The 22,851-nt window shown below is 46.5% G+C and overlaps 1 protein-coding gene across 7 annotated transcripts in view; it reads left to right on the top strand.

The window, feature by feature from the left end:
- The window catches only part of LOC117398837 (solute carrier family 12 member 6-like), a 47,857-nt gene that overhangs the window by 14,388 nt on the left and 10,618 nt on the right, over window positions 1-22,851 (top strand). For 6 of the 7 annotated variants that reach the window (XM_033997924.3, XM_033997923.3, XM_059012464.1 and 3 more), the window contains 16 exons: window positions 68-198; window positions 1,119-1,360; window positions 5,441-5,682; window positions 6,148-6,312; window positions 9,857-9,955; window positions 10,213-10,270; window positions 11,385-11,559; window positions 11,991-12,109; window positions 12,793-12,891; window positions 13,615-13,734; window positions 14,007-14,111; window positions 17,038-17,206; window positions 17,446-17,641; window positions 19,223-19,392; window positions 19,510-19,641; window positions 20,023-20,130. In XM_033997924.3, the coding sequence (XP_033853815.1) occupies window positions 68-198; window positions 1,119-1,360; window positions 5,441-5,682; window positions 6,148-6,312; window positions 9,857-9,955; window positions 10,213-10,270; window positions 11,385-11,559; window positions 11,991-12,109; window positions 12,793-12,891; window positions 13,615-13,734; window positions 14,007-14,111; window positions 17,038-17,206; window positions 17,446-17,641; window positions 19,223-19,392; window positions 19,510-19,641; window positions 20,023-20,130 (2,330 nt within the window). Of the gene's footprint in view, window positions 1-67; window positions 199-1,118; window positions 1,361-5,440; window positions 5,683-6,147; window positions 6,313-9,856; window positions 9,956-10,212; window positions 10,271-11,384; window positions 11,560-11,990; window positions 12,110-12,792; window positions 12,892-13,614; window positions 13,735-14,006; window positions 14,112-17,037; window positions 17,207-17,445; window positions 17,642-19,222; window positions 19,393-19,509; window positions 19,642-20,022; window positions 20,131-22,057; window positions 22,082-22,851 lie in introns of all 7 variants that reach the window. The other variant, XM_059012462.1, reaches the window with a different exon arrangement.

The raw sequence follows: 22,851 nt of genomic DNA, 5'->3' as shown, positions 1-22,851 counted from the left end.
TTTCTTTCTTTCTTTCTTTCTCTCTCTCTCTCTCTTTCTTTTTCTCCTCCCCTCCCCTCCTCCTCAGCGGGCGGTTCATACTTCATGATCTCTCGTTCTCTGGGTCCTGAGTTTGGGGGTGCGGTGGGTCTGTGTTTTTATCTGGGCACCACCTTCGCTGGAGCCATGTACATCCTGGGAGCCATCGAGATCTTCCTGGTGAGAAACCGTTTCTTAACAGGAGCTGACGGTTAACCCTGAGCAGGACTCTCAGCACAGAACCCAGGGTTAAAACTTGCATTAGTATTGACCTTACTGATGCATTAGTAAGACCATTGTCTTCATCTAGACAATGTGGGGAAGTTATAAAAAAGGCCAACAAGATGCTGCTATATATTGTGAGAAGTGTTGAATTTAAATCAAGGGAAGTAATGTTAAAACTTTACAATGAATTAGTAAGACCTCACCTAGAATATTGTGTTCAGTTCTGGTCACCTCGTTACAAAAAGGATATTGCTGCTCTAGAAAGAGTGCAAAGAAGAGCAACCAGAATTATCCTGGGTTTAAAAGGCATGTCGTATGCAGACAGGCTAAAAGAATTGAATCTATTCAGTCTTGAACAAAGAAGACTATGCGGCAATCTGATTCAAGCATTCAAAATTCTAAAAGGTATTGACAATGCCAACCCAGGGGACTTTTTCGACCTGAAAAAAGAAACAAGGACCAGAGGTCACAATTGAAGATTAGATAAAGGGGCATTCAGAACAGAAAATAGGAGGCACTTTTTTACACAGAGAATTGTGAGGGTCTGGAACCAACTCCCCAGTAATGTTGAAGCTGACACCATGGAATCCTTCAAGAAGCTGCTTAGATGAGATTTACTGGAATTACTTTGTTAGGGCTGTGTTCTTTTGAGTAATTGTTAGCCGATTTATCCATTTCTAAAAATATCATGCAACGGTAATTTTCTCCCCCCCCCCCCCTCTCTCTCTCTCTGTGTCTCTCTCTCTCTCTCTCTCTGTCTGTCTCTCTCTCTCTCTCTTTCTGTCTCTCACTCTGTCTCCACTCTCCCTCTCTTGCTCTCCCTCCTTCTCCTCTCCTTTTCTCCCCCCCCCCCCCCCCCCCCCCCCCCCCGGCAGATGTACATCGTCCCTGCAGCTGCTATCTTCCGCTCGGAGAGTGAGGACGGCGAGGCGGCTGCGATGCTCAATAACATGCGAGTGTACGGGACGTGCTTCTTGGTGCTCATGGGGCTGTTGGTGTTCGTGGGGGTGAAGTACGTCAACAAGCTGGCCTCGCTGTTCCTGGCCTGTGTGGTCATCTCCATCCTGTCCATCTACACCGGGGCGTTCAAGTCAGCCTTCGCACCGCCCCACTTTCCGTGAGTACGCAGGGTCCCCCCCCCGCCTCCCTCGAGTACACAGGGTCCTCCCCCCCCGCCTCCCGCGAGTACGCAGGGTCCCCCCCCCCCCGCCTCCCGCGAGTACGCAGGGTCCCCCCCCCCCCCGCCTCCCGCGAGTACACAGGGTCCCCCCCCCCGCCTCCCGTGAGTACGCAGGGTCCCCCCCCCCCGCCTCCCTCGAGTACGCAGGATCCCCCCCCCCCCCCCCTGCCTCCCGCGAGTACGCAGGGTCCCCCCCCCTGCCTCCCGCGAGTACGCAGGGTCCCCCCCCCGCCTCCCGCGAGTACGCAGGGTCCCCCCCCCCCCGCCTCCCGCGAGTACGCAGGGTCCCGCCCCCCCGCCTCCCGCGAGTACGCAGGGTCCCGCCCCCCGCCTCCCGCGAGTACGCAGGGTCCCCCCCCCCGCCTCCCGCGAGTACGCAGGGTCCCCCCCCCCCGCCTCCCGCGAGTACGCAGGGTCCCTCCCCCGCCTCCCGCGAGTACGCAGGGTCCCCCCCCCCCGCCTCCCGCGAGTACGCAGGGTCCCCCCCCCCCCGCCTCCCGCGAGTACGCAGGGTCCCCCCCCCCCCGCCTCCCGCGAGTACGCAGGGTCCCCCCCCCCCGCCTCCCGCGAGTACGCAGGGTCCCCCCCCCCCCGCCTCCCGCGAGTACGCAGGGTCCCCCCCCCCCGCCTCCCGCGAGTACGCAGGGTCCCCCCCCCCCGCCTCCCGCGAGTACGCAGGGTCCCCCCCCCCCCGCCTCCCGCGAGTACGCAGGGTCCCCCCCCCCCCGCCTCCCGCGAGTACGCAGGGTCCCCCCCCCCCCGCCTCCCGCGAGTACGCAGGGTCCCCCCCCCCCCGCCTCCCGCGAGTACGCAGGGTCCCCCCCCCTGCCTCCCGCGAGTACGCAGGGTCCCCCCCCCCCGCCTCCCGCGAGTACACAGTGTTCTAATCTGGTCTAATGGTACAAAAATTCAGGATCCAAATAACGAATGGGTGCTATAGAACTACAGGGAGGTTCAGAATTCATGTGGACGTGTTGATTTGCGTTGCTTCAATTCTGCAGTATTGTTGAACAGCCCTCTGGTGGCTGAATGGTGTGTCAGTGTCTCTGTCACAGATGTACAGATTTCTTCCTTTGCGTGTCATCCTTGGACCGATTAATCAACTGTGATTTTTTTTTTTTACAATTTAATCATGCAGAATTTTATTTGACGGTCTTGAGTAGGTTTAACCAATGGGAGAGTCAAAGATCTGCCCCTTGTTATGCAGGTGTCCAATCATGAGTGAGCAGAGGCGGGACATAAATATGCTAGGGTGTGCGGTGGTGTAAGAATAGCTGAATTTTGCATGATTTTGCTAATATTATAGAGACTTACTGAAAATTATATTGAGAACTTCGAAGTAATATTTAGTGGGGGGACACTGCTGCTGTACCCTTGAGCAAGGTACTTTACCTAGATTGCTCCAGTAAAAACCCAACTGTATAAATGGGTAATTGTATGTAAAAAATAATGTTATATCTTGTAAGTCGCCCTGGATAATGGCGTCTAAGAAATAAATAATAAGTATACTGCTGGAACTGTATTTTGTTCGGTACAGAAAAGGCGATATGGAAAAGCACTGGCTACAGCAATCTACGATGTCTAACCAAGTCACCACAAAAACATGAGCGTTCCCAAAGTCACATGCGAGCCACTGTGACACTCAAAACAACTGAACGAACCCGGATTGATACATCACAATGAGCAAGCAAGACAAAGTCATTAGGTTCTTTAACGCTTGACTGATTCTCTTTGCCTTGGCAAGCAAGAACTGGCATTCAGAGGGCACGATGAAGATGCCAATTCCTCAAACATACGTAATTATGTGGAATTACTTTCTCTGATTTGTGACTACGACGGCATGTTGAGCAATCACTTGTCAGTAGCCACAGTATTCTCGGGTACCTCTAACAAGATTCAGAACGACTAAAAGCAGAACTACAGGAAGCCAAGTATGAAGCTGTAATGGCATATTAAACAACCGACGATGGAAACGCATTTAAGTATGTAAAATTCCTCGTTAACGACCCAACAGCAAAATTAAATCAAAATGTTACCCATGCACAGAACTATGTACAACGTAAAAGGCAATGCAATTTATCAAAAGGTTTTTAAAAAAAAAGCCCTAATGTCACAGTTCACTTGCAAATGAAAGTGCACCAAAACAACTAAAGATCACAGATTTAAAATAAAAATGACATCACAGTATCTAAAACTGTTTAATGATTAACTATTACATTACCCTAGCTTGTCTCTTCTTCCCTTTGTTTTGGCTGCATTTTCGTCAGGTGAAACTGGAGGGTGCTGTGTAACTGCACAGGGGTCTCACTATTTACTGCAAAAAAACGCAAGAAAACCACAAAAAAACACACCAAAGAAACCGTAAAATATAAAGCAAAATAAAGAAAATACAACTAATATATAATTAAAGACAAAAATAAAATATAAAGAAATTGCCAATATAGTTAGTCGCAGACCAAAAATGTTTGGGTTTTAATTTTGCAGGTAAAGAGAAACCACAAAAAGTGATTTATATAATTTCTAATTGTTCTATTGAAAGATATCAATTAGAGATTCAGCTTTATACTAAAACAACAAATTATTACATGGCATGCAAAAACTAATTTCATACTTTGACAAAAGTATTTGGGCAATCAACATATTTTGTATGCAACCCATTCGTTGCTAATTTTTGACAGTTACCATGATTGAAAACCAACACCTGATAATTATAGAATAAATACATAATCAAGTACTAAAAAATCAATTGGAAATTTGTGATTTAAAAAAAAAAAAGAAAAGCAACAAAAATGGTTCAAACTAAAGAGTACAGCAACAATCTCAAAATGGCAGTGATACAACTAAACGAAAAAGGAGAAACTACCAGAAAAATAGCAGAAAAGCACTGTGTGGGCTATTATTGACAAACACAGGAGAAAAGGAACTACTGCAACTAGCTCCAGGTGTGGAAGACCAAGGAAGATTTCTGCAAAATCTGGAAGCAGAATCGTTCGAGCAGCAAAATCCTTGGATTACTGCAAAAGATTTGACACAAGAATTGAGACAGCTAGACAAGAAACTCACGAGTGAACAATTCAACGATACCTTAACAAGATGAATGTCCATGGGCAAAAACCAAGATGCAAACCTTTGTTAAACAATACACAAGACAATTGGAGTTTTCCATTGAATACTTGAAGAAGCCTGATCAAATTTTATGGTCAGACGAATTCGCCTAGAAAGCAACAGTATGTTTGGAAAAAGAGAGGAGAAGAATTTAATGAAACGTTAATCATGCCCAGTGTTAAACATGGTGGAGGTTGTGTGATGGTATTGGCTTGTTTTTCTTCCTCAGACACTGGCGACCTTTGTATTGTAGAAGGATCAGTGAATGTTGCGAAATATCAAGAAATGTTGCACTCTCATTTGTTACCCAGTGCTAGAAGGCTTATTGGACGGAAGTTTCTATTCCAGCAAGATAATGACTCTAAGCGTTCTGCGAAGTCTACAAAGGAATTTTTGAAATAGATAGATTACAGTAATGGATTGGCCCTCTCAGTCCCCAGACTTGAATCCCATCGAGATGTTGTGGATTTGACTTGAAGGCTGCTGTTGCAAAAAGAAAACCAAAGTCGATTGCAGAACTCAAAGCTGTATGTGTTGAAGAGTGGGCGAAAATATCTTCGGAAAGATGCCAGGAACTGGTTTCAAAATACAAAAAAGACTGCAAGCTGTAAAGGAAGCAAAGGGTGGGCACACAAAATAATAATGCAAGGGTGCCTAAATCAGTATCGTTTTATTAAGGTCTCCTGTAGTATTTAATTCTTTCTCTCTTCTCCCCTCTCTCCTCCTCCCCCTCTCAATTCAAATGGTCTTTAAAGTATTGCCAAGTTGGTGTAGTAGTTAAGTTCATCTCTCAGTCCGTTCTCCCTCTTTCCTCCCTCTCTCAATTCAAATTCAATTCAGTGTTTATTGGCATGCCACGTCACCCAGGGATGGCCTGGTGAATGAAGTAGTTAAGTTGATCTCTCTCCCCAGGGTGTGCATGCTGGGTAACCGCACCCTGTCTCATGTGGAGATGAGCGTCTGTGCGAAGTCGGTGATCCGTGACAACGAGACGGTCCCCACGAGGCTCTGGAGCTCCTTCTGCCAGGCCCTTTCCTCCTCCTCCTCCTCCTCCTCTTCCTCGCTGCTCAACGCCACCTGTGACGAGTACTTCAGCCAGAGCAACCTGACTGAGATCCAGGGCATCCCGGGGGTCGCTAGCGGGGTCATAGCAGGTACTGAGTACTCGGAGACACTGACCATTCAACTGGGAGGCTGTCTGTGTCTTCGATTCCTTGACAAACGTTTCCGCTAGAAATCTTTCTTGGAGTCTTCACGTTTTGAAGTCGAAACGTCGAAATGCTCAAATTTAAGTTATGTTTGGTATTCCTGATGGGCTACTTGTATGATACGCAATAAGATCCGATGATCATTTAATGACTATTTTTTAAAAGACAAAAAATAAATGAGCGAGGCAGAGTTTCTATGTATACCAGCTATGAAACACACTGCTGTGCTCTTGTATCACGATACACATCTCTGTTACGATACATTGTGTAAAGACAGCATCACGATTCTTTGAGACACCCCTAAGCTCCTTGTATTCAGTTTTATTTGTATTCAAACGCGTATGATTTTCACATGTGTTCCAATTTGGTTTTAACCAATAAAATTAAGGTGTCTGTATCTTTCTCCAATAGAAAACCTGTGGAGTGCTTACCTCAGCAAAGGGGAGGTGCTTGAGAAGGGATCCCTCCCCTCTCCCGCTGTTTCAGGATCCCCGTCCAATCGCTTTCCGTACGTGTTCGCTGACATCACCACCTCATTCACTCTGCTGGTTGGCATATTCTTTCCGTCTGTCACAGGTAACCTGTTTGTCTGTATTTTTAAATGCATTTTTATAATGAGTTTAAAATAATTGTAGCTGACAAGTTAATTCCATGAATCTTGCCCATTTTACACTTCTCAAAGGTGCAGTTTTGAAAGACGCATTTTATAGCACGTGTATTTAGGCTGTGTAAGGAGGCTGTGTGGTCCAGTGGTTAAAGAAACGGGCTTGTAACCAAGAGGTCCCCGGTTCAAATCCCACCTCAGCCACTGACACATTGTGTGACCCTGAGCAAGTCACTTAACCTCCTTGTGCTCCGTCTTTCGGGTGAGACGTAGTTGTAAGTGACTCTGCAGCTGAAGCATAGTTCACACACCCTAGTCTCTGTAAGTCACCTTGGATAAAGGCGTCTGCTAAATAACAAATAATAATAATGTATTAATGATATGTGTTATCACTCGCCTCATGTCAGTCGGAGGGAAAGATTTAAGGGGTGGCACAATTTCACACTCCAGATGACCTAGGAAGTGCGGGACAGTCTAAGCACGGCTTGCAGCCAGATTTCTTTACCGTAGTGTAATACCAGATGTTGTAAAATAGATCTATGTGTGCTAAACATGTGTTTCTTTCAAAACTACACATTTGAGACCAATAGAACATATGGATGTGCAAGGCAGAGAATGTATGGAACTATTGTGTTGCCTACAGTTACTTAAACACAATAGGCTTGAGCCTTCACAACAGGTTTTTTTCAGGTGCTCACAAACGAGTCAGTCCCTCCCCTTGTAGTGTATTTCCTGGGGTTCCTCATTGGAACACCTTGTTAATCACACAACAGGTTTCAGTTTAGGAGTCGTTTGTGACCAGCTGTGATTGAGAGGGGCGGAGCTATCCAAAGAGCAATGGGAAAGTGTCAGGTATGATTGACACCCGTTTCATTGGATTTTCCTCAGCTTGGAAATCTCTGGTCAGAAGCAAAGAATAAAGTGAAAATGATGTCATGGAGCAGAAAGCCCCTGCAGCCTGGTGCACATGATTTCCATTACATGAGAGTAGATGTTAAAACTTCATACTGATTTGAACTCGGCTCTCGCAAAGATAAGCACCAACTGAAATTGAAGAAGGAATCTATGAAAAAGGAATCTATGAAAAAGACCTAGGAGTTTATGTTGACTCAGAAATGTCTTAATCTAGACAATGTGGGGAAGCTATAAAAAGGCCAACAAGATGCTGGGATATATTGTGAGAAGTGTTGAATTAAAATCAAGGGAAGTAATGTTAAAACTTTACAATGCATTAGTAAGACCTCACCTAGAATATTGTGTTCAGTTCTGGTCACCTCGTTACAAAAAGGATATTGCTGCTGTAGAAAGAGTGCAAAGAAGAGCAACCAGAATTATCCCGGGTTTAAAAGGTATGTCGTATGCAGACAGGCTAAAATAATTGAATCCATTCAGTCTTGAACAAAGAAGACTATGCGGTGATCTGATTCAAGCATTCAAAATCCTAAAAGGTATAGACACAGGGGACTTTTTTGACCTGAAAAAAGAAGCAAGGACCAGGGGGCACAAATGGAGATTAGATAAAGGGGCATTCAGAACAGAAAATAGGAGGCACTTTTTTACACAGAGAATTGTGAGGGTCTGGAACCAACTCCCCAGTAATGTTGTTGAAGCTGACACCCTGGGATCCTTCAAGAAGCTGCTTGATGAGATTCTGGGATCAATAAGCTACTAACCAACCAAATGTTCTTCTGTTCTTAACCAAGACGTAGCTTTACAGTAAACTAATGTGATCCATCTGTGTCTCCATCCATTTGCGTTTCCTTCCATATGATGATGTGGATATCCTTCTGCCTGGTGTTGATGGCTCCAGGGATCAGCTTATTGCCTCCCTAGCGCATCAGCACACACAACGGCTGCGATGCTGTCTCCGGAGATCAACCACAGTGCGGTCTCCCCAGCGCATCAGTATCACCCCCCTCCGTCCCCCACTCAACTCAGCCCAGCTTCCTTACCTGTACATCAGCATTTCTTTCTTTCTATTGTTCTTGAGATCCCCAACCAGAATCTTTCCATCTCAACCACAGCCAGTTGCTGCTCCTCTCTGCTGCTTCAGATAAGTTCTTCACTGTGCAACGTCTCTGAAAAACCGGGTTGTAGTGTGCCACAAATCCTCGACAACCCACCTCCACTGGGTAAACTGCACTATGCCCAGTGGGGTAAACCCGCAGTTTCTTCCTCTCATACGCCTCATCTACAGCATCCTCCCATGGCACTGTTAACTCTACCAGGCGAACAAGGCGTGCTGATCCAGACCACAAGACAATATCTGGTCGAAGGTTAGTGGTGGCAATCTCAGGTGGAAAAATAAGCCTTTGACCAACATCTGCCAGCATTTTTCAGTCTCTATCAGCTTCCAGTTGTCCTGGGCGAGGCTTGGTTTTAACACTTTTTTGCACCTTGTCGACTACCAGCTTCCTCCATTGAGCTGGGGCTGCCTTGTGCCATGTAGGAGGAGCTGAACTGAGACCAAGACCCCCTCTTCCATGCTGAACTTGCCCCATGATATCACCAATTCGAAGGTCAGCCTTTGCATCTTCCACGGCTTTCTTTGCCGTCCACTTTCTTCCAGTTTTCAACACAGGTGCTGCCTCCCTTACGCATTTGTCGCGTGACTCTGCTAATGTCATTTCCAGTCTGACCTTGGCGCACTTAAACTCCTCGGTTAGAGCGGAGACTGGTAGCTGCAGTATTCCTTTACCATAAAGTCCCACTCTGCTGAGGCAGCGTGGAACTCCCAACCATTTCCTGATGTATGAACTGATTAAAGCTTCCAGCTTCTCTACTGTTGTCAAAGAAACCTCGTACACAGTCAGTGGCCACAGCAGCCTCAGCAGTAGACCAAACTGAAAGCACCAGAGTTTGTTTGCCTGGTAGAGCGCTGCTGTCTATGCTCTTCAACCCTTCCACTGCTTGTTGTCTAACTTCTCCCACACGAACTGTGTCCTTTAGATCCCCGTCGTACCATATCCCAAGACTCTTCACTGGCTTCTCAGACACTGTTGGTATTGCCTCACCATTAATGAAGAACGTTTTATCTACTACTTTACTTTTTAATTATAGAGATGCTCCTTGATTTAGTGGGCTTGAATTGCATTCGTGCCCATTCAATGTCATTGGTTAATTTGCCCAATAACCACAATGAACAATAAAGAACTCCAGTCAAATACTCTGAAAAGGGAGTGAATTATAATTTGATGAGCCGTTGAAAAGAAGTAAGAGCAAGTCTGACCACTTACATGTTTGTGTGTGGGTAGAACACACATGTTTGTTTGTGTGTGGGTAGAACACGCATGTTTCTTTGTGTATGGGTGTAACATGCGTGTTTCTTTGTGTGTGGGTGTCACATGCGTGTTTCTTTGTGTGGGTGTAACACACGTGTTTGTTTCAGTGTGGGTGTAACATGTGGGTGTAACACATGTTTCTTTGTATGGGTTTAACACACATGTTTCTTTGTGTGTGGGTTTAACATGCATGTTTCTTTGTGTGGGTGTAACACGCGTGTTTCTTGTATGACAGGGATCATGGCTGGCTCCAATCGATCAGGTGATCTGAAAGATGCTCAAAAATCCATTCCCCTCGGAACCATCCTGGCAATTCTGACAACTTCCCTAGTTTGTATCCTTAATACTGTACCTTGGTTTTATATTAGTGCTATATAGTGTGGTCCCACCAGCATTGCCTTGTGTACTGTACAGCACAGTGAGGCACTGCCCAGCACACAGCAGGCAATGTCAGCGCACTACATTACAGCTTTATATAGACACCATGTTGGGTAGCTGCTGTAGTTCTGTACAGGGTTTTATATTAGTGTTATTGCCCTGTGTACAGTACAGTGTAGTTTTGTTCAGTTTCTTTGACTGCTGATTTAACAGATCTGAGTAACGTTGTTCTGTTTGGGGCCTGTATTGAAGGTGTAGTATTGAGAGACAAGTAAGTGACATTTTTAACATTTCTTTATTAATATCTGTTAAAGCAGGAAGTAGCAGAAAAGTAAATCTCCTTTTGTTTTTACCTCTTACCTTTTCATGATGCTTGCGATCATTCCGAGTGCTTCTTATTAACTCAAACACTGTGCTTGCATGAGCTGATCAGGCTGCGTTGCTTTGACCGAGTTCAGGAGCTGCTCTTCAGTTCTAGTTGCTTGTCATAGACATGTGAAATGTAGGCTAGATGAGCCAAAGTTTATATTAATGAGCATCGTCTAGTCCACATGCGATCTGACACTCAAGATCAGTAGATGGCGCTGGCTCTTCTGTAAGGACACTTTTCGTGTTAAACGTATCTATGGCAGGCAACTGAAACTGAAGAGCAGCTCCTGAATTCAGAGTCAAAGCAACACAGACTGATCAAGAAAACATTTGAGTAACTGGAATAAGAAGCACAAGATAAGGGGGCTTTAACTGTCTTAACTATATTTCATACAGAAAAGTTTTAAACAAAGTTTTAAAATGAAATTTTAACTGCAGCTTCAAACTCTAAACAATGGGGAGATATTTGAACGGGGCAGGATAGCTTTTCACAAGTTAACACGATGTTTGAGTCGCTGTAATAAGAAAAAGTTGTCCATATCACAGAATTTTTTTTCCAACATATTGCCGATGGTTTTGAAATTGTTTTATTCATTCATTATAGGTAAATAAACCAGGGAATTACTTTATTTTCAACTTCCACTCAGAAACGTTCGCCAGGAGAGAGAGATTTTTCACCTGAGCATTGCAGTGTATCCAGATTACGCTCCCTCCTGAAACAATGCTGGTGACTGAAGCGAGTGGCGCTCTGTGGGAACAGAAAACCAGCATTGTTGCAGCAGGAGGGAGTGTGATCTGGATGCACTGCGATCCTTGGAAGAGGAATTCTCTCTCTGCTAGCGGGCGTTCCCGAGTGAAATGTATTGCTCAGTGCATTTATGACCAGTGATGTGTGATTAAAATATCAAGAGTCGACAGTTGTAAAGCTGCGATACAGACAACACAGGACACAGCAAAGGTAACGTGTCTCTGCAGGTTGGATTAGGTGCAGTGTAACCTTGTCCCTGTCTCTGCAGGTTCGGAGATTCGGTGCAGGGTAACCTTGTCGTTGGAATCCTGTCTTGGCCCTCCCCCTGGGTCATTGTGATTGGCTCTTTCTTCTCCACCTGTGGGGCGGGGCTACAGAGTCTGACCGGAGCGCCCAGACTTCTGCAGGCCATAGCGAAGGACAATATCATCCCGTTTCTCAGGGTGAGTCTTTGAAATACTGCACTGAGTCTGTACAATGCTACAGCACTGACACACACACACACACACACACACACACACACACACACACAGTGTGAGTCTGTACAACACTACAGCACTGACACACACATACAGTGTGAGTCTGTACAACCCTACAGCACTTTTTTGCATATATCTGGAGAACAGCTTATCTGAGTGTGATGAAACTTGGTACTAACATTGTTTAGCACAAGTTATTGAGTGTATCAGATTCTGGAGGTATAGTTGGGTGTCTGTCCTTACATCCGCACATCCTTTGTATCACACTTCACATAACCAATCAGGTGCATTACCTATTGACTGACATGCTGTCAGCCACTAAGTATGAAGTGATCAATTTTCTTCTCCCCTCTCCTCTCTCTCTTTCTCCCCCTCCTCTCCTCTCTCTCTCCCAGGTATTCGGTCATGGCAAAGCGAATGGTGAGCCCACCTGGGCCCTGTTGCTGACTGCTCTGATTGCAGAGCTGGGGATCCTCATTGCCTCTCTGGACCTGGTGGCTCCAATCCTGTCCATGTGAGTCCCGCACACCTGCCACAACACTGTCAGTGGGGTTATACAGTTTATCCGATTGTGATGAAATATTGTTATTAACATTACCTAACATTAGGAGAAGGCTGTGTGGTCCAGTGGGTAAGTGGGTAACCAGGAGGTCCCCGGTTCAAATCCCGGCTCACTCTCTGACTCACTGTATGACCTTGAGCAAGTCACTTCCTTGTGATCCATTTTTCAGGTGAGACGTAGTTGTAAGTGACTCTGCAGCTGATGCATAGTTCACACACCCTAGTCTCTGTAAGTCGCCTTGGATAATGGAGTCTGCTAAATAAACATAATAATAATAATTAGTTATTAAAAATACCGGATTCTGAGGATTTATGGGGGTGTCTGTCTGTCCGTACATCCGTCAGTCTGTGTATCGTGTACTTTGGTTTGTTTTTACATTGTGCATAAGCTGTTGAGAGTATCAGATTCTGGGGTGTCTGTCTGTCTGTACATCGGTCTGTATGTCTCACTTGTATCTTCAGAGCACAAGAAGTTATTCCACGCACTAAACCACTTTAACATACCCTGATACTCGCATCTCATTTGCTTACGCTTTGCCACATATTCTCATCACGCTATTCACTGTCATTTCTTATCCTGTATTGTTCTGTACATGCTGTTAGTGTTTGTGGTTTTCAATGGAGTTTGTCTCGCAGGTTTTTTCTGATGTGCTACCTGTTTGTAAACCTGGCCTGCGCTGTACAGACTTTACTACGAACCCCCAACTGGAGACCGAGATTCACATACTATCACTGGTGAGTACAGGCTGAGCATCAAGTCTCTAAGTCGCTTTTGATAAAAGCGTCTGCTAAATGACTAATACATTACTGCTGGGGTGACCTAGAAAGTGCAAGTGTTCCTGAGATAAAAGCATAGAAACCAAAGAACTTTGTTTAACCTAGTGTAGAACCAGATGGGTTTTAAAAAACCATGTGCTCTATAACATGTGTTTCTTTCAAAACTGCACATTTTAAAGCTGCAGACAGACAGTGTCCCACAATCCTTTTGAGTTTGACACTACAATATATAGTTCCATTGGTTATCAACAGACTAGGGGAGTATATTATCAAAGCACTACATCTAGTCTTTAATAATTCCTATGATAATTGTAAGTGTATTGCTTTTGTCTGTGAGTTCAAGAGCTGCTCTTCAGTTCTGTTTGCCATCTGTAAGTATATGTACCCAAAGTGTCTGTGCAGAAGAGATAGTGCCATCTAGTGATCTGTCACTTTGGATCACAAGTTTTGTTTTGCTGTCAATACACTAGATGTGCACTAGATGGTGCTGGTGCTAACTAATATTGGCTGATCTACCCTACACATGTCTATGGCAGGCAGCTGGAACTGAAGAGCAGCTCCTGAACTCAGTCACTGTAACGCAGGCATCTCGGATAATAATTCCCAGTATTTGAGAAACTGCAGTTGTGTGCTGTGGTGCCTGTGCAGTATTGACCGCTCTCCGACGGCTTCCTCTCTCAGGACGCTGTCGTTTCTCGGAATGAGTATCTGTTTGGCGCTGATGTTCATCTCATCCTGGTACTACGCCATCGTTGCCATGGTGATCGCAGGCATGATCTACAAGTACATTGAATATAATGGGTACGTCTCCCTATGTTTTTGACTGGAGTTCATTCCACACCCTGTAAATCAAACCTGTTAAAGGTAGAATGGTAGTTCTTCTGTACTGCTGGTACAAATTCTCATCTCACTGATGGCTGTAATGTTTGAACTGACAGCTGTTGCAGGGGATGGGCGTTACTGACAGACTTTTAATTTGTGTGTGTGTGTGTGTATTAGTTAATTTGTTGTCTGTGTTTGTTTATTAATGTGTGTGTGTGTCGGAGTATATTAACTTGTTGTGTGGGTTTCAGAGCTGAGAAGGAGTGGGGAGATGGGATCAGAGGCCTGTCTCTCAGTGCTGCTCGCTACGCTCTGCTCAGACTAGAAGAAGGGCCTCCCCACACCAAGAACTGGAGGTAAGAACACTGTCCTAGAGCCAGACTGAGGAGTGCATAGTGTATACTGCATACTGTACACTGAGGAGTGCATAGTGCGTACTGCATACTGTACACTGAGGAGTGCATAGTGTATACTGCATACTGTACACTGAGGAGTGCATAGTGCATACTGCATACTGTACACTGAGGAGTGCATAGTGCGTACTCCATACTGTACACTGAGGAGTGCATAGTGCATACTGTACACTGAGGAGTGCATAGTGCATACTGTACACTGAGGAGTGCATAGTGCGTACTGCATACTGTACACTGAGGAGTGCATAGTGCGTACTGCATACTGTACACTGAGGAGTGCATAGTGCGTACTGCATACTGTACACTGAGGAGTGCATACTGCATACTGTACACTGAGGAGTGCATAGTGTATACTGTACACTGAGGAGTGCATACTGCATACTGTACACTGAGGAGTGCATAGTGCATAGTGCATACTGTACACTGAGGAGTGCATACTGCATACTGTACACTGAGGAGTGCATAGTGTATACTGCATACTGTACACTGAGGAGTGCATAGTGTATAGTGCATACTGTACACTGAGGAGTGCATACTGCATACTGTACACTGAGGAGTGCATAGTGCATACTGCATACTGTACACAGGAGTGCGTAGTGTATACTGCATACTGTACACTGAGGAGTGCATACTGCATACTGTACACTGAGGAGTACATAGTGCATACTGCATACTGTACACTGAGGAGTGCATAGTGCGTACTGCATACTGTACACTGAGGAGTGCATAGTGCATACTGTACACTGAAGAGTGCATAGTGCATACTGTACACTGAGGAGTGCATAGTGCATACTGTACACTGAGGAGTGCATAGTGCATACTGCATACTGTACACTGAAGAGTGCATACTGCATACTGTACACTGAGGAGTGCATACTGCATACTGTACACTGAGGAGTGCATAGTGCATACTGTACACTGAGGAGTGCATAGTGCATACTGTACACTGAGGAGTGCATAGTGCATACTGTACACTGAGGAGTGCATAGTGCATACTGCATACTGTACACTGAAGAGTGCATACTGCATACTGTACACTGAGGAGTGCATACTGCATACTGTACACTGAGGAGTGCATACTGTACACTGAGGAGTGCATAGTGCATACTGTACACTGAGGAGTGCATACTGCATACTGTACACTGAGGAGTGCATAGTGCATACTGCATACTGTACACTGAAGAGTGCATACTGCATACTGTACACTGAGGAGTGCATACTGCATACTGTACACTGAGGAGTGCATGGTGTATACTGCATACGGTACACTGAGGAGTGCATACTGTACACTGAAGAGTGCATAGTGTATACTGCATACTGTACACTGAGGAGTGAATAGTGCATACTGTACACTGAAGAGTGCATAGTGCATACTGCATACTGTACACTGAGGAGTGCATAGTGCATACTGCATACTGTACACTGAGGAGTGCATAGTGTATACTGCATACGGTACACTGAGGAGTGCATAGTGCATACTGTACACTGAAGAGTGCATAGTGCATAGTGCATACTGTACACTGAGGAGTGCATAGTGCATACTGTACACTGAAGAGTGCATAGTGCATAGTGCATACTGTACACTGAGGAGTGCATAGTGCATACTGCATACTGTACACTGAGGAGTGCATAGTGTATACTGCATACTGTACACTGAGGAGTGCATAGTGCATACTGTACACTTAGGAGTGCATACTGCATACTGTACACTGAGGAGTGCATAATGTATACTGCATACTGTACACTGAGGAGTGCATACTGCATACTGTACACGGAGGAGTGCATAGTGTATACTGCATACTGTACACTGAGGAGTGCATACTGTATACTGCATACGGTACACTGAGGAGTGCATAATGTATACTGCATACTGTACACTGAGGAGTGCATACTGCATACTGCATACTGTACACGGAGGAGTGCATAGTGTATACTGCATACTGTACACTGAGGAGTGCATACTGTATACTGCATACGGTACACTGAGGAGTGCATACTGCATACTGTACACTGAAGAGTGCATAGTGCATACTGCATACTGTACACTGAGGAGTGCATAGTGCATACTGTACACTGAAGAGTGCATAGTGCATACTGTACACTGAGGAGTGCATAGTGCATACTGCATACTGTACACTGAGGAGTGCATAGTGCATACTGTACACTGAGGAGTGCATAGTGCATAGTGCATACTGTACACTGAAGAGTGCATACTGCATACTGTACACTGAGGAGTGCATAGTGTATACGAAATGTAATGCTTTAAATCCCGCTAGCAAGCCTCCATCCTAATTCTCCAATAGAAATGTAGGAATGTGCTGTCACTCAGTAGTTGGGGCGGGTTTAAAGTATTCAGAAAGAATCAATGATAGATACAAGTCAGGAAGGCGGGACATTGCCCAGCAGCCCTGGGAAATGTATTTATTATTATTTTTGTAGCTGGTTTTATTTTTTTAATGTGAAAAGGGTGAAGTCAACGAGTATAGATTAACCATTTCCACAGTTTTTCCGGTGTTTATTGGCTATCCAGCAATTTAATTTTGTTTGTATTGGGGGTGTTTTATCGGTTAAACCCTATGTATAATGCATACTGTACACTGAGGAGTGCATAGTGTATACTGCATAGAGCCAGACTGTACACTGAGGAGTGACTGGGATTCTGGCACAGTCCATTAAAGGGACGAGCTGGTGAAATCATTACTTTCGTTTTTTCCTTTCCCTTCCTTTTCCCCCTCTCTCCTTGATCTAGTTTTCTTTCCTAGCTTTCTCCAGTTGTGCAGTATATATTGACTGACTCCTTCCCTCGTCCTGGAAGCTGGATGAAGACCTCCATGTGCAGTGTATATACTGACTGTCTCTTCTCTCTCAGACCTCAGCTCTTGGTCCTGTTGAAGCTGGATGAAGACCTCCATGTAAAGTACCCTCGGCTCTTGACTTTTGCCTCTCAGCTGAAGGCCGGTAAGGGTTTGACCATCGTGGGATCGGTCATCGTTGGGAACTTCCTGGAGAGCTACGGAGAAGCGCTGGCGGCCGAACAGGTCAGGGGTGAAGCAGGGTCAGGGGTCAAATCACCATTGCTAATCATGGGGGCTCAGGGTTTCACAATGATCTGAGAAACTCAGTGGAATGACAGGGCGGTGAGATGAGCAGAAATTAGATGTTTCAACTAATTGCAGTTTTAAATACACATGGTAGAGTGTGAAGTTAAACTAAAACTAGAATGAATTGAGACAGACTGGCTGCAGTTTCTCTTGGTGTTTCCCCTCCTGATCCCCAGACTCTGAAGCATCTCATGCAGCAGGAGAAGGTGAAGGGCTTCTGCCAGCTGGTGGTAGCAGTGAAGGTGAGGGAGGGCATCTCACACCTCATTCAGTCCTGCGGTCTGGGAGGCATGAAGCACAACAGCGTGGTGATGGGCTGGCCGCAGGGCTGGAGGCAGAGCGAGGACCCCCGAGCCTGGAAGACCTTCATCAGTGAGTACCAGTGCTGCAGAGCACTCTGATCCACTCCTGGTGTTACCGTGAGTTACCGATTACACACCGCGGCTAATCAAGCTGGTAGTAAAACCTGGAATGGGTGAAAGTGCTGTGCAATAGGAGTCTTATTGCCATCCCTATTATTATTATTATTATTATTATTATTATTATTATTATTGCAGGGCTGGAAATGAGACTCCCATTGCATAGCAGTCAGAGACAGTTGGTTTGTTTCTCAGTCAGTGTATTTGATGGATAGTTTGTTCGTTTCTCAGTCTCTGTCTCAGTGTTATTGATGGAGAGCAGGTTCGTTTCTCAGTGTTATTGATGGAGAGTTGGTTTGTTTCTCAGTCAGTGTATTTGATGGAGAGCAGGTTCGTTTCTCAGTCTCAGTGTTATTGATGGAGAGCAGGTTCGTTTCTCATTGTTATTGATGGAGAGCAGGTTCGTTTCTCGGTGTTATTGATGGAGAGCAGGTTCGTTTCTCAGTGTTATTGATGGAGAGCAGGTTCGTTTCTCAGTGTTACTGATGGAGAGCAGGTTCGTTTCTCAGTGTTATTGATGGAGAGCAGGTTCGTTTCTCGTGTTATTGATGGAGAGCAGGTTAGTTTCTCGGTGTTATTGATGGAGAGCAGGTTAGTTTCTCGGTGTTATTGATGGAGAGCAGGTTAGTTTCTCAGTGTTATTGATGGAGAGCAGGTTAGTTTCTCGGTGTTATTGATGGAGAGTTGGTTCGTTTCTCGGTGTTATTGATGGAGAGCAGGTTCGTTTCTCGGTGTTATTGATGGAGAGCAGGTTAGTTTCTCGGTGTTATTGATGGAGAGCAGGTTCGTTTCTCGGTGTTATTGATGGAGAGCAGGTTCGTTTCTCGGTGTTATTGATGGAGAGTTGGTTCGTTTCTCGGTGTTATTGATGGAGAGCTGGTTCGTTTCTCGGTGTTATTGATGGAGAGCAGGTTCGTTTCTCGGTGTTATTGATGGAGAGCAGGTTCGTTTCTCAGTGTTATTGATGGAGAGCAGGTTAGTTTCTCGGTGTTATTGATGGAGAGTTGGTTAGTTTCTGTGTTATTGATGGAGAGCAGGTTAGTTTCTCGGTGTTATTGATGGAGAGCAGGTTCGTTTCTCAGTGTTATTGATGGAGAGCAGGTTCGTTTCTCAGTGTTATTGATGGAGAGTTGGTTAGTTTCTGTGTTATTGATGGAGAGCAGGTTAGTTTCTCGGTGTTATTGATGGAGAGTTGGTTAGTTTCTGTGTTATTGATGGAGAGTTGGTTAGTTTCTGTGTTATTGATGGAGAGCTGGTTCGTTTCTCAGTGTTATTGATGGAGAGTTGGTTCGTTTCTCAGTGTTATTGATGGAGAGTTGGTTCGTTTCTCAGTGTTATTGATGGAGAGTTGGTTAGTTTCTCGGTGTTATTGATGGAGAGTTGGTTCGTTTCTCAGTGTTATTGATGGAGAGTTGGTTAGTTTCTGTGTTATTGATGGAGAGCTGGTTCGTTTCTCAGTGTTATTGATGGAGAGTTGGTTCGTTTCTCAGTGTTATTGATGGAGAGTTGGTTCGTTTCTCTTTCTGCTCCTCAGACACTGTGCGCTGCACCACGGCCGCTCACCAGGCCCTGCTGGTCCCCAAGAACATCTCCCTGTTCCCCTCGAACTCGGAGCAGCTCTCGGAGGGCAGCATCGACGTGTGGTGGATCGTGCACGACGGGGGCATGCTGATGCTGCTGCCCTTCCTGCTGCGCCAGCACAAGGTGAGTCTGGGATACAGGGTGCACTGTGTGTGTGTGCGTGTGTCCTGTTAGTATTGATATCCTTGACATGGTGAGGCATGGCTTCAATCCCACTGAAAGCCTGCTCTCTCCTCTCAGGTGTGGAAGAAGTGTCGCATGCGGATCTTCACAGTGGCTCAGATGGAAGACAACAGCATCCAGATGAAGAAGGACCTGGCCACCTTCCTGTACCAGCTGAGAATGGAGGCTGAGGTGGAGGTGGTGGAGATGGTGAGGCAGCAGCCCCTCTCCTCCTTTCTCTTTCTGAATTACATTGTAGTGTCAAACTGCACAAGATTGTGGGACACTACAACTTTCGTGAATTTCTTTCATTTCAAAAAATGATTTTATTTCTGTGCAAACAAATAAAGAATAACATTTCTTTCTCATTTTGTTTCATCCTGTTTCATTCTGTATTTTTCAAAGCCTGCAGTACTTTGAATATATTGCTCTCGCTCTCTCTCTCTCTGACCCTTTTTTCTCTTTTCTGTTTATTTTTCCTTTTTCTCTTTCCTGCACTCTCTTGCTTTTTATTCTCTTTCTGTTGTACTTTAACATCTTTTCAGCCTAAATAGTAATCGCTAGTATTATATATCCTCTTCATGTTTCCAGCACGACAGTGATATCTCAGCCTACACTTATGAACGAACCCTGATGATGGAGCAGAGATCCCAGATGCTGAGGCAAATGAGGCTGTCCAAATCTGACAGGGAGAGAGAGGTAAGAGCAAAACACACAGCATGCAGAGCAGAGCCAGCGCGGAGCACACAGCCCGCAGAGCTGAGCCAGCGCAGAGCACACAGCCCGCCGAGCCGAGCCAGCGCAGAGCACACAGCCCGCAGAGCTGAGCCAGCGCCGAGCACGCAGCCCGCAGAGCCGAACCAATGCAGAGCACACAGCCCGCAGAGCTGAGCCAGCGCAGAGCACACAGCCCGCAGAGCTGAGCCAGCGCAGAGCACACAGCCCGCCGAGCCGAGCCAGCGCAGAGCACACAGCCCGCCGAGCCGAACCAATGCAGAGCACACAGCCCGCAGAGCCGAACCAATGCAGAGCACACAGCCCGCAGAGCTGAGCCAGCGCAGAGCACACAGCCCGCTGAGCCGTTAGCACAGAGCACGCAGCCCGCAGAGCCGAACCAATGCAGAGCACACAGCCCGCAGAGCTGAGCCAGCGCAGAGCACGCAGCCCGCCGAGCCGTTAGCACAGAGCACGCAGCCCGCAGAGCCGAACCAATGCAGAGCACGCAGCCCGCAGCCCGCAGAGCCAAGCCAGCACAGAGCACGCAGCCCGCAGAGCCGAGCCAGCACGGAGCACGCAGCCTGCAGAGCCGAGCCAGCACGGAGCACACAGCCCGCAGAGCCGAGCCAGCACAGAGCACACAGCCTGCAGAGCCGAGCCAGCACAGAGCACACAGCCCGCAGAGCCGAGCCAGCACAGAGCACACAGCCCGCAGAGCACACAGCCCGCAGAGCCGAGCCAGCACGGAGCACACAGCCCGCAGAGCCGAGCCAGCACAGAGCACACAGCCCGCAGAGCCGAGCCAGCACAGAGCACACAGCCCGCAGAGCACACAGCCCGCAGAGCCGAGCCAGCACAGAGCACACAGCCCGCAGAGCACACAGCCCGCAGAGCCGAGCCGGCACAGAGCACACAGCCTGCAGAGCACACAGCCTGCAGAGCACACAGCCCACAGAGCACACAGCCCGCAGAGCCGAGCCAGCGCAGAGCACACAGCCCGCAGAGCACACAGCCCGCAGAGCCGAGCCAGCACAGAGCACACAGCCCGCAGAGCCGAGCCAGCACAGAGCACACAGCCCGCAGAGCACACAGCCCGCAGAGCCGAGCCAGCACAGAGCACACAGCCCGCAGAGCCGAGCCAGCACAGAGCACACAGCCTGCAGAGCCGAGCCAGCACAGAGCACACAGCCCACAGAGCACACAGCCCGCAGAGCCGAGCCAGCACAGAGCACACAGCCCGCAGAGCCGAGCCAGCACAGAGCACACAGCCTGCAGAGCCGAGCCAGCACAGAGCACACAGCCCACAGAGCACACAGCCCGCAGAGCCGAGCCAGCACAGAGCACACAGCCTGCAGAGCACACAGCCCACAGAGCACACAGCCCGCAGAGCACACAGCCCGCAGAGCCGAGCCAGCACAGAGCACACAGCCCACAGAGCACGCAGCCCACAGAGCACACAGCCCGCAGAGCACACAGCCCGCAGAGCCGAGCCAGCACAGAGCACACAGCCCACAGAGCACGCAGCCCGCAGAGCCGAGCCAGGATTTGATGTGCGAGTCAGATAGTGAAATAGAGGGAGCAGTGGATATTGTATTGTATTGTATTGTATTGTATTGTATTGTATTGTATTGTATTGTACTGTATTGTAGGTCAAATATGGTGTAGGGTGCTGTATGATACAAGCAGAAATCACCCCACAAACGTTAGAATCAAATTGTATTATAAAAATCAATTTCTACCATGTTATATATTAAAATATAGAATGTATGATTCATATACTGTATAACCACATATAAATGATATATTTTAGTTTTTTTCCTATAACGTGCTAGAAGAATGTTGTACATTGTATAAGAGACAGTGCTATATTTTTTCTAGTTTTGTAATAAATGCTGACTTGTTCTTCTAGCGAGTCCGCTGGAGTTTTGATGATGTAAGTTGCAGAGTGCTGCATAGCTTCCGCAGTACTTATTTTAGTGTAGATGTTAGCAGTAGATTGCAATTGCATACCTATGGGTATAATATGGTAAGTATGATGGGATCAAAATGCATTCATGTACCCCATACATAGTTACATACAGTTTACCCCAAGACAATATCTAGGACTTGAAGTCTTTCACTGTTTTTTCAATTTAATAACTTGAAGGCTTTTATAAAAGACATTGAGAGACTTTTATGGGAAACATCGGTCAGTGAACTTTTAAGTTTCTTTTAGTATTTCTTATTTCAGCACTGGTATTTAAACGGATGATGTGTGATACTCTACAAGCCCAAGTGACCAGTCCTGTAAAATGGCAGTCAGTGCAGTGTGTGTGTCTCTGTGTCTCTCCCTGTGTTTGTGTGTGTGTGTGTGTGTCTGTGTCTCTCCTTGTGTGTGTGTGTGTGTGTGTGTGTGTGTGTCTGTGTCTCTCCCTGTGTGTGTGTTTGTCTGTGTCTCTCCCTGTCTGTGTGTCTGTGTCTCTCCCTGTGTGTGTGTGTGTGTGTTTGTCTCTCTCTCTCTCTCTCTCTCTCTCTCTCTCTCTCTCTCTCTCTCTCTCTCTCTCTCTCTCTCTCTCTCCCTGTGTATGTGTGTGTATCTGTTTCTCTGTCTCTCTCTCTCTCTCTGTCTCTCCCTGTGTTTGTCTGTGTGTGTGTCTGTGTCTCTCTCTGTCTCTCCGTGTCTGTCTCTGTGTGTGTGTCTCTCTCTCTCTGTGTCTGTGTGTG

The sequence above is a fragment of the Acipenser ruthenus genome, chromosome 44 (assembly GCF_902713425.1).
Source record: "Acipenser ruthenus chromosome 44, fAciRut3.2 maternal haplotype, whole genome shotgun sequence".
Taxonomy (NCBI): domain Eukaryota; kingdom Metazoa; phylum Chordata; class Actinopteri; order Acipenseriformes; family Acipenseridae; genus Acipenser; species Acipenser ruthenus.
This window is presented reverse-complemented; position numbering and strand designations above follow the sequence as displayed.